The following is a 12329-nucleotide window of genomic DNA, read 5'->3' on the forward strand; positions in this document are numbered from 1 at the left end:
TCGGGGCTGGGAGTGCCAAATCCCAAGTGCCGGAAAGATCGACCCGTAGCCCCCCTTCCCTGTTGAGGGTGGGGTTGTACATTCTTTCATATATTGCCTCTTTAACACCCCGTTCCCACCAGCTTGTTTCGCGGTCTAAGACATCCGTGGACTCGAGTTTGAAAGAGTGACCCTGGTTGTGTTGTAGGTGGTGGAAAATGGCTGAGGAGTAGCCGTTGGCACTAGGTCGGCAATGTTCTTTGTACCTTACTTTAAGCGGTCGGCTTGTCTCTCCGATGTAGGTGTTGTTACAGTTGGGCTCCTCACATTTGAGTCTGTAAATAACATTCGCCTTGGTACCCTTGTGAGGTCGGTCCTTAGGGTGTACCAGTCTTTGTCTGAGGGTTGAGTGAGGTTTGAAGTTAGTGGCTATGTTGAAGTTTTGGAAGATCCGTCGGAGTTTTTCAGATACTCCTTGGACATACGGAATAGTGATGTTGGCCTTGTTTTTGTTGGTCAATGGTTTGCACTTCTGGGTTTTCTTAGACTGATCTGAAGGTTTGAGCGCTTTGTTGAAAGTCCAGTTTTGGTAGCCACATTTAGCCAGGGCACCTCGGAGGTGTCTATGTTCGTCCGTTTTGGCTTGGTCTGAAGTGACAATGTTGTCTGCACGATGGAAGAGAGTTTTGATCACTGCTAGTTTGTGTTCCAAAGGGTGGTGGGAATCAAAGGCCAGGTACTGATCAGTGTGGGTTGGTTTCCTGTACACTTCGAAACGGAGGTTACCATCTTCCTCTACGATAGTTTTGGTGTCTAGAAAAGGGAGCATGTTGTCATGGCTTGGCTCCTGTGTAAACTTGATGTTGTCATCTATCTGGTTGATGTGGTCAAAGAAGTCAGCAGCTACCCTCTTTTTCAATCTGCACCAAGTGTCATCTACATATCGAAACCAGTTGGCCGGGGAAGTGTCATTGAAAGTGCTGAGGGCTTTGTTTTCAAACTTCTCCATGTACAGGTTTACCACAATTGGTGAAACTGGTGATCCCATAGCACAGCCGTGCATCTGTTGGTAGAACTGTCCTTTGTAGGTAAAGTATGTGCATCCTAAGCAGAGTTCTAGTAGCTCACAAACTTGGTCAACGGATAGGTTGGTTCTATCTATTTGTCTTCACTTTATTTGCATATCAATCAACAGGCTGTGTATATAAACCTGCTTTCCCCTCTGGTCTCTCAGTCACTGACGAAAGCTAGTGGATACTAGCTGAAACGTCTGACGTTTTCAAAATCATATCCAGTTGCTTGAGTAACTGTTTTTTGGCTATCGTATTACCTGGATGTCTAACCTTCATCGACGTATTTTTGTAATAGTTATTGTATGAATCACGTGAAAGCAAGGATAACACATGTTATCACCACAGTATGGGGCGACATGTAGAATAGCTGGAGCCTGAGATAACTTCAGTATTGGAGTCACTTTCCTTATTACTTATGACCCCTGTACCTGATCCTGCTCACTTTCAATTACTCAATCTCCAACAGTTATGCCAGAGTCATTCTCAATGTGCTCCAGTGTAAGATCAGGGTCATCTCATTTGGAAAGTGGTGTCTGGAAATACATATTGCCATGCCAAGCTTCGTGAAGTACAATGCATATCTAAGTGATGCCCCTACATGTACATTATGTATGATTTGTTTAGCAATGGTAATGATGCATTTTCTACGTTTGACATACACAGCCAACAACGAATAACTTTTAAGTACTGGTACCTACAAAATTAACTTATGAACAGTACTTATGATGTGCACTGGCAAAACACATCTTCCCAGGCAGTTTTTTGATCTTTGACTTCTATGTTTGTCAAAGTGAAGATTATACAGCTGTACTGGATAATTTGTAGTTATTGTACAGATGCATTGTGTACATTAACTATATAGATTTAAGATATGATAGGTGCCAATATTGGTCTATGTGTCTAGAGTTCTGTAGTATTAAACTACATGCATTCCATGTATGTTTTTTTCACTAGAGCTCCAAGCGAGTCCTGCGGTCCAATGAAATCTTCATCCCCCAAAGTGGAACGTTAGACACAACATTGGAGCTGTCCTTCTCACTACAGGTGAGCTGCAAATGCTGTTCATGAATATTTAAGACATATTTTATGGCAAAAGTGAGAGTATCATACATGACTGTATAACATGGAAGTTCATTAAATGTATTCTTAGTTTTTCAATAGAACCTTTTTCTGGGCAAACTTTTTAATCCCCCTTCATAGAATCATACATGTACATTCATGCTATGTAGCACAATTTCATATCCTACATCCAGGGTTGATGGAGTCTTAGCTCAAGAATTATATCCTTTTATTAAAATGGAACACATTAGCTTAATAAATCAGGTATAGAATAGCGATCAGTCAATTACAGTATTATTGACTTAGCAGCAAAAGTTTTACTTGCAAACTTTCAAGGACAATTTGCGTGAGGTGACTGACTTGCCAAAGAAACGTTTCCTCAAAAGAGTAAAGTATTCGCTGTCTGCCCTTCGGGGCTAGATCCCATCCGTCGTTTTCAATAGGTGCCTTCGGAGGGAAGAAGCGTGTGACTCGCTGATAAGATGTAATGTGCCTTCCCTCAATAACTGCGAAACGGGAAGTCTTCCCCAGAGGTGCTTTACACAAAAGTGTGCCTGTGAATGGCAGATTACATGCACGGTGCTGTAGCCGTGTGCTCAATCACAAGACGCCTGAAATAAATCCGGTAAACCTCTGGCATGAAAAATTGTACGCGGGATAATCCCTGCTTGGATAATTCCTTTGGAGTACCGCAAGTTTTTCTGCTGACTTGTTATAGAGTGTTTGCAAGCCACGTCTCATAAAACTGTATGTAACGTGGTGATTTCCTGTTAATTGAAAAATTTGAATCACTGAAGGCTCGAAACTCGACTTGCTTAATGCCAGTAAAATTGGAGCTGTCACACTGTAGGACCTCCTGCACTTTACCTGCACTGGTCCAAGATGAAACCTGGAGTGTTGTATGTATTGGCTCTACAGTAATGTTTCCCTTGTGATTGGTATGAAGCCAAGACTGTAGAAATTGTGATAGCAAAGGAACATTGGACCGTCTGTCTTTGTTATAACAAACATTGCCTCCTGCCGGGCTGTTGGAGCGTGGCCAAGTGTTGTAACCGGACTGTCCAAGTGTGACTTGATTCATTTCTTAAACTGAAGTAGACAGATGCTCTCAGATAAGGGAAAGGCTAGCCTGCTTCAGATGAAGTGGATACTTAAGACTGATTTATGCTGGATGAGATAGAAAAGTCCAATATCACAAAAGAACATGCCAACCAATGCAAGTTATTTGTCACTGTGCCATAACTTCAGAGTACACCACTTTGCTTAGACTCTTAGAAGTTGTAGTAGTGGTGTTTTTCCATTTTTCATCAGCAAACTTGTGTAATAGATGGTGCACGTGTCCTGTGAGTATTTTGTTGTTGAAAGTAAAATAAAGTCAAAATTTAATCAGCAAATATAAGATACCACAAACTTTTGATTTTCACTGTGCTGCTAAGTGTGTTACGTACTTAAACCTAGTTTAAACAGTAGATACCCTACCTATGAAACTTTATGCAGCTAAGAACCTGCAGCTAAAATTTATGAGACCAATAAACATCTGAGTTTGTTAGCTGTAGGAGAAAAGCAAACAAAACTTTTTAAAACTTTATTTGCTACCTTTGTTAGCTTGTATTACCTGTTGGTTCAATGATATACACATGATATATATTTTTTGCAGTATCCCCACTTCTTAAAGAGAGACAGTAACAAGCTCCAGATCATGCTGCAGAGAAGAAAACGGTACAAGAACAGGCCGGTTCTGGGCTTCAAGACCCTGGCCGTGGGGCTGGTCAACATGGCACAGGTGAGACAACTATCTTCTTAACCTGGAAAATGTACAGATGCACCACCAACTATACTATTAGATAAATTGCTGTACCACACTTTTACATAATATTGACAGCTATTTGTTGTTTCTTCTTCAAGGAAACTACCTTAAAAGACAGAATTCTTTGAGAAGTTGTTTTTTGATAGTACGATTGTGGAAACAGATAAGCAAGGTTACAAGTTGAAATCCTGGATACCCTGGAAAGCTGTTGTTGGCATGCATGAGCCAGGAATATTTCTAATTTTGGGATGGCTTTCAGTGAAGGTCACATCATTAGTAAGATGGCACAGCAGTATCATGTTGGGCTCAGTAGAGCATGACAAAAGAGATTGTGTGATTCTACTGTCCTTGTACAGGAGCGTGACCCCACTTATACTCTCCCCGCTGCCAGCGAATATTTATTGGAAAAATTGCCCTCTCGAGGGAGGTCTAGGTTGATGTTCTACTCCGCGGATGTAATTGATTTTTGCCAGGGCATGGAGAGTCACCGCATCACAGTATCACACTACAGCTAGCATTTATGTATACCCTTTGTTTTTTAGATATACAAAAAGTTCATGACAGTGTTTTTCAAGTGTAATGATTGGAATTCCATGGGTACCACATTAGAAAAACTCTACCAAATGCATCTTGATAACACCTTTTTTTAAATGTGTCGGCAGAATATTATGAAAGTTTCCGCTATGTGAAAAGGACACTGAATCTTCCTTTAGAAAGTTTTCTTGTTTTCTGAATAAATCTACAAACCATGGCTCAGTTTTTCAACTATGGTCTTAGAATGTCATCTAGTGAATCAGTCTTCTTTTGCCTGTAAAAGGATTACTTAGGTAAGCAGATTTTAAGGGCAAAAGCTTTCACGCTGAAACAGATTCCTGGCATGTTAGAGTCCATGCAGATTATTTCCAACTTTGTCAACTTCTGATAAAACTAAGCCTACAGGACTGACAAATGTGATGACATTAGCTGAATGCCATTATACGCTATCAGTGTCAAACAACACTGCGAGTAGTGCTATCTTTAACTATTTACTTGATTTGCCTAGAGGCTGGCTCCCAAGGAATTTGTCTCATAAATCACCTAAAAGTTCTTCAGAAACTTCTCAGACTCTCTGCTGCATAAGATATAGACCTTGGGATTTTCTTCTCAGAATGATTTTGCATAATCTAAATGTTCAATTTCTATACTAGTAGGGATATGGGAAGGGTAAAAATTCTATGACCTTGTTTGCATGTGTATATGGCTTAGCAGTGTTGTGTTTCATAAAAGAGATTTTGCATAGATATGGATGTCCTTACTTTGTCCTTGGTGCTGAAAATGCAGCAGAACAGACTGAGGTTCACTCCGCTGGCTGGAACCTATAATCATTGGCCTTCTCTCCTCTCCTCAGAAGAGACGGCTAGTGTGTAATTAGAAGATGAAACAGCAGGCCCAATTGCAACCTTGGGTCTCCTTAAAGCCACAGCCTATCTCATTCATCACTGAGGGAAAGAGTTGGGGAAGTCTACACATCTATAGATTGTTTGCCACAGCCTCCCCTCCCCTCAACTGCTATCATGTTCAATTCAAAAGAAGACTTGCTATGGGAATGTGTTTTTTTTTTTAAAAACATGTTGTTTTCTTTGCAAATTGCCAACTGTGGGACAATCAAATCTAAAGAAACAGTGGTTTAACTTGACGTAGCTCCTAGCTCATAATTCTTGCATATCATCATTCAAGAAATTTGACCTTAGACAAAATGGATGTTGATTGATTTTTCACCCTTGACATATGTTCCAGACCATTATACACAAGCCCATATAATGTTTATGAAGTGTGCTGCCTACTGAAGCATGTATTACATAAAGGCAAACAGAGCAAAGAAACATCATTTGTCAATATAATTAAGACAGCCCAGGGATCTGTGGAGGCTTTTTATTTCCAATTTCAAAGAAATCCACATCCTGAAAGGATGGAGATATGTTTTATGGGTGCCTGAAAAATTGATTGATGTTAAGCATGTTGCAAGCATAACTCAAGGTCATTGCTGCATTGCAGAGATGAAAAATATCATTTGTTCAGCTGCAGTACATGCCATTGTGTCAATTCTCTTATAAAGAAAATATAGTTTGTTCCCTTCCCTCAGCAGATATGATAGCTTATATCAAATATTTCTGGTCCAGTTTTCCTACAAAAGCTAGAGAATATGTTTGTATGGCATGCACGTATTCATGAATGAATTATTTCTTTTTCTCTACTCCAGAACAACTGAGATTCTAATCTTGCAGCTACAGTGATCAAATATACTTACAAAATTATATCATTACAGATATACTCCGTACACCGTATTATGTATTAATTCATTAAGCTAAAATAATTATCATTATGTAGCGTTGTAGCAGCCTTTTTCCTTGTAACAAAGTAACAATTTTGAAATTAAAACATATTTCATGGAGTCAGAGATATGTCAGATGGTCCTGTTCTAGATCTCTTTATCAGCTTATCACTGTAACTGCAAGCACATCTAAAAACTTTATTTTCCAGTCTGCTAGGAAAGGAAATGTGATAACAAGATATCATTCTGCGATTACAAATCCATCCACTGATTAATAACAGTTGCCTTCCAAGGGTATCGTATTACCTAACGTTATCAGACTGTGATGTCCCAATCTATTACCCACCAATGTGTGTGATCAGAGAGGTGTGTAATATGTGCTGTAAAACTTCTCTACCCATCTCTGGGGCCTGGGGTGTCATTAAGGAGTCATCATTGTCTGCACCAGCAAGTTCAAGGTAAAATTAGCCTCACAGAATATGGAGTAGTGAATTGTTCCAGAAGTTATGTGAGAAATGTGGTGGTGTTTTTTTTCTAAAGGTTGAAGTTGTATGTGCTATTAACTTTCTTTATGTATCATTTATTAGAGTTGAATATACATGTCATGTATCTCTGAACAGGTACACTTTTGGGCTGGCAAGATTTCTTCTTCTGATATTTTGCAAATAATCAGGTACATGCACTATCAGGAAGACTACATAATGATATTTATTAAGCCAAACCTTCCACAAAATCCTTAAACTGATGAAAAGGCACGCCTTGAATAATTTGCAACAATACACTTGAAAAAGACATACATGTACTTTACATTGATTGATGATTTTTAGCCGTTGCCATGTGCCAATATTTTGCCCGTTAAGTACGCAATGTACAACATTGAAGTGTCAATAGAACTTACTACTTTGTAATCATGCAACATTTTGGGTACCATAATATTATACATATCAACCCAGCATATGAATGGCTCAAACAGTTATCCCATGTAAAAAGTTGCTAAAGAACATTTGTAACAGCAATGAAACCAGCAGCTGCCATAAACCAGATAGCCGAATCCATACTTTGGGAAACCAAAGGACATTCCAATGACAATGTCATTCAGCCCTCCCTTTGTCCCCAACGTTTCAGGCACTAGGAGTGAAAATGGGTGGTATAGCTCATCAGAAATGGCAGTTGAAGAAAGGGGATATATTGATTATGTGCCGTTGCAGACAGGATGGTAGTTGGTAACGTGTTCGCAGCACGTCCCAGAGGGCTGTGCTGTATAGTTAACGGTGCAGTCTCGGTATGTCACCTTGCAAAATGTCTGTGCAGACAAACGATGGTTCAAAAACTGTTACATCTGTAATTAATCATGTCACAAGCAAATATAACGTTTCCTCTGTTGGACCTCTTTACTCCGATATGCTCTTCTTTCTTAAAAGTGCTTGAATAATGTATATTTAGGTAGCCTTTGACCCCCTGAAATGTGAAAATGACAAAAAGCCAAAACTTCAGAATTCTGACAGTTGGTATACTTGATGCCTCAGCATAAGGGCACAACATAGCATCAGACAATTGTGTTACCAACCCGACCATGGAGGGACAGAGGGTGATGCGGGATTCCCCGTGTGGATCTATACAGCATGTATCACAAGGTACCAAACTGTTTGCACATTCGAACAAAGATTTATTTTGAATCTCCTCTCATGCAACACTACAAATTCCGTTTTACCCAGGTACTACAGAGACCAATGGACAGTGACTTGACCATGTACAGCAAAGAGAGCAAGTCCCACGTCGCAGCGGTCAGGATCGTCGCCATGTCCAGTCAGCCAGTCGATCACGAGGAAGGTGCAACAGGCGGGAGGAGAAAAGCCGAGTCCACCGGTAAATGTTTTTCTACATTAAACCTTGTCAGCGTCTTATTCTTGAGGCCCTTTCTCTATGTCACTGTTACACTCCAATGTTTATTCATATCATACTGCATATATATATATATATATATATATATATATATATATATATATATATATATATATATATATATATATAGGGACTTTTATTCTTATGTTTGTTTGGGCCATGGTACAAAATTGGACCCACCTTCTGTTCTGATTGTCCTTGTAAGAACAGGTTGATCATTTGTTCTTAGCAGTCTGAAGTTTCTAAAAGTTGCAATGTCCGCAGCTATATTGTACATGAGGAACATTTGTATCAGGGGGGCAGGAATGAGAGGGTAAAGAAAGACTGGAAATAAATAATTGATAATAGCACAGACATGATGAAAACAGGGAAAGTTTCCTTCATTCTACCTCATGTCTTGTACGTCTGTCGATCATCAACTCAGTGTATGTGATAACATGTTAACTAATCATAATGCATAGCTGTAGATACTACTGTACTTCGAGAAGACATACTTGTAGTCCACTTATAGGAAGAGGACTAGCTATTAGTCTTTAGTGTTTACCTGTCAAGTGTCTGAGAAAGCGGATATCGAACTCACAAGCCGGAGTGGTCCGTTGTGTAGGTGAACGTCGCTTCAGCCTGCTCACCCCCTCCGACTTGTACCAGCACTACATGTTGCGGAAGTCGGGGGGAGACCTGGCCACTCCCGACGTCAGTAACTTCTGGGAGAACGGACCCACCAATGACCCAATATCGGACGGGGACAATGGTGAACCCGACATGGACTCAGCGTTTACGCTAGGTTGGTCGCAACCAAATCCCTGAGCCGACATATGCATTATATAGATATATACCAGATTTACTAACAATGTTTTTTTTTCTTCCTTTTTTTCCTTCCTATTTCCCTCTTATCATCAACCTTGTTTCTGTGATTTTTTTCTCCTTATATGTTGTCTTGCTTGGGGAATTGTCCTGACTTTGTTGGGGTGTTTTTTACCCTCTTTCATCTCATCTAAAATTATCTACCTTTTAACTCCTTTGCAACATTTCTCACATGATCACACATCACACTTTGAATTACTCTACAATGGTGATCTCACTTGTGCTTTGTTTGTTCATTGCCTGTCATCTCCCAATTTCCCCCCATGTTTTGTATGTGACTTGCTTTTGTTTGTGGTCTTGTTGTTTACTTCTTGGTGCTTCTTTTGTTCATCAACGTCATTTTCATTCTTCTTTGCGCAATGTTCTTTTCCTTGTTGTACGTATTTATAATTTTTGTTTTGTTAACCCTTTGCACCTTGTGCTCCCCTCTGACCTTTATCCCTTTAACCTTTGCACCTTGTGCTCCCCTCTGACCTTTATCCCTGTCACCTTTGCACCCTGTGCTCCCTTTTGACCTCTATCCCGTTCACCCTGTTCTCCCTTGCTGCCTCTGACCTCCTACTTTGGTCTGTCATGTGTCTCTCACGATCTCGCAGCAGACAGATCGCCGGGCGAGGACAACGAGAGTGATGAAGACGACGAGTTCTTCTCCTCGGACCAGGAGGGGAGCGACAGCGAGGGCAACATCGGAGGAGCGCAGGTCAGCTTCAACCTGGATCTCTAACTTTATTATTACATCCTTAAAGTTGGATATCATTAACAGATCCTTACGGTCGGATGTCTTTAACATGTCCTTAAATTTGGATATCTTAAACATGTCCTTTAAGTTGGATATCATCAACACATTTTTTTTAGATGAATTTCTTTTAATCAACGTTAGATGTCTGGAACATGCCCTTAAGTTAATGTTGGATATCTTTAACGTGTATGATAAACACACTGCAGTTGCTTCCACTAGTACTATACCATTCAATCCTCTTATATATTGTAGATCAGAGTTACCAAACTCTATTATAGGATAACCAAGTTACAAAACTTATCAACAGTATACGATGTACAGATCCCTACAGAGAAATAACCATACTGCATGCTAAGAAGAAAAATCTCCTGCCTCCTTGTCACAAAATGCCATTAAAAGATTACCATCTCTGTGGAACGTGGCAGCTGAGGTTCGACCTTGCCATACATACATTTTTGTAAGTATGGGTGGCACAATTAAGGGAACATCACCTTGAAAATAATACCTTCAGATAGCCATTAATATTCTCGGCAGGTACCGGTATTAAATTATGGGTTTCTAAGGATCTTGTTTCATGCAAAGAGACTGCGCCATAGCGTAATGGGAAAACATTCGCAAAATCCCTTGAGGAATGAGTTTGAACCCGCAATCCCAGATTTATGATAGATGACAGTTTTTACACCATGCCTCGTTTCTTATATGCTATCAAAACAGGAATCCAAGCAAAGCCAAACTTATACAAACCCACCCTTGTACAGTTGTACTTGTACAATTTTCTGTAGAGTGTAGATTTCAGCATCTTTATGGACTTGAGTAACTCGTGCTTGAAATCAGAAGGGACGATCTACAGCCCTTGAAATTGACCTTACAAGGTGACTAGGCTTTAAAAGGTATTAGGAGAAGGCAATGCCCAAACAGCCATTTCATATGGAGCACAAAGGGACCAGACTTACAGGTGGAAACAAAGGGACCCAGGTGTTGAAGTGTGACAAGAGAATTATTACTCCTTTTTAGCATGTTACCTACAGCAGGTGCAGTGTCAAGTGTTTGACTTCCAGAATACATAATATATAGACAGCAGAACATCATTTGTGTGGCCATGGCTTTGGAGGCTTAAGCACACACGGATGGTTGCAGAATGCTTGATGGTAGCAATCTCAGACGACTTATACCGGGGGGCCTACAATGGGTAATGGCTAGCTTTCATGTACTGCTAGCATGCATGATATGGGAGAAAGTTTTATTCTGTGGGAATTGTAATAATCCTGTAAGCATGATGATGTACAAAATAATATGCACTGTAAAACAAATGATAATTGTAAATGACTAGAACAAAGGCGTAGGGTTGTTTGATTTACAGAATACATGTACACCAGCTCTGTATCCATGGCATGTGCTCCATTACTTGTAGATAGCCCTGGCAAATTGGGACTTTAAAAAGGCATTCTCCCTAGCAACCAGCTTCTTTCTGTTCCTCCTTGCAAAGCCAGGCTGTACATTACCAATGGCAACCATTACAGTATATGAAGTGATCTGTAGCTGAGATGATGATAACGGCACTAGATAACACAGTGTTACCCTGTTTCAGGGAACATCATTGCTGATAGCTAAGATTCTTGACCTATGAATGGACCGCCTTTCGGCACTGAAAAAGAATTGATCAAGAAAAACAGTTACCATATGTTTCCAAATTGTGACTGGATACCATACTGCAGAAATGTATTGTACCATTGGAAGCAAACTTTATTTCAATGTGTATAATTAATCACATGTACCCTGTTGGTATATAATGCTTGAGATATGCTATGACCGCCACACATTAAAAACTGCTTTATGTTTTTTCTCTTGCTCATGGTAGGACCTCCTTGACGAAGATGCGGAAAATATCCGAGGCAAGAAATCTGGTCGTAGAAAAGTGTGGCCTACCCTGAGTAGGGTAAGTGCTGGGGGTCTGTCTAGTGTAAGATTTTGAATGTCATAACAACAAAAAAGACTGAAGTCAAAAACTATCTAGACTAGACTATATTTGCATAATATTTGTATATCGTACTGGATGTCAAAGTTGCTTTACGTGTACCTCTAGGTGTTATTTTACACAAAAGGAAAAAAAATTGTCTCATGAAACTTGAAGTGCATAATCTCAAAAACATTTTGTAAACCAATACACTCACATGTGCATGTACAACTTGTGCATACATACATGTACTATATCATAAAGCTCATCATACCAAAGTTTTGAACACGAAGTTTATTCCGTTACAATGTATGTGAATGTTAAGGGTCCACTTTATTTATAATTGCTTACGAAGCAACACCCCAGGTCCCCTATCATCCCAGCTTGATACTTTAAGCCTCTTCTGTACCTTCATTATTGGTGCTATCAAGATCTGGCTTTTCAACTCCAGAACCCTCGGGGGACTTGTGTGGAATCTCTGATGACTACCCAAGGAGTCTAAACTGTCAGATCTAATTATAGTCAGGATACTAATTGGCTTTTTTCTGCTGTGAGCACAGTATGAGCTTTAGGAGTATAACAAGCTAGAAGTAATGTGATTTCTGCAGAATTTGAGGTAGTTAGGTAGACTGCTCTGTTGG

At 39.9% G+C, this 12329-nt stretch overlaps 1 protein-coding gene across 9 annotated transcripts in view; it reads left to right on the forward strand.

The window, feature by feature from the left end:
* Positions 1–12329, forward strand: part of LOC109474903 (phosphofurin acidic cluster sorting protein 2-like) — a 28885-nt gene that overhangs the window by 2790 nt on the left and 13766 nt on the right. For 7 of the 9 annotated variants that reach the window (XM_019775378.1, XM_019775379.1, XM_019775375.1 and 4 more), the window contains exons 2-7: positions 2007–2096; positions 3769–3894; positions 7945–8095; positions 8736–8915; positions 9595–9695; positions 11593–11670. In XM_019775378.1, the coding sequence (XP_019630937.1) occupies positions 2007–2096; positions 3769–3894; positions 7945–8095; positions 8736–8915; positions 9595–9695; positions 11593–11670 (726 nt within the window). Of the gene's footprint in view, positions 1–2006; positions 2097–3768; positions 3895–7944; positions 8096–8735; positions 8916–9591; positions 9696–11592; positions 11671–12329 lie in introns of all 9 variants that reach the window. The other 2 variants (XM_019775382.1, XM_019775383.1) reach the window with 2 other exon arrangements.

The sequence above is a fragment of the Branchiostoma belcheri genome, unplaced genomic scaffold (assembly GCF_001625305.1).
Source record: "Branchiostoma belcheri isolate BF01 breed outbred unplaced genomic scaffold, Haploidv18h27 scaffold32, whole genome shotgun sequence".
NCBI lineage: Eukaryota > Metazoa > Chordata > Leptocardii > Amphioxiformes > Branchiostomatidae > Branchiostoma > Branchiostoma belcheri.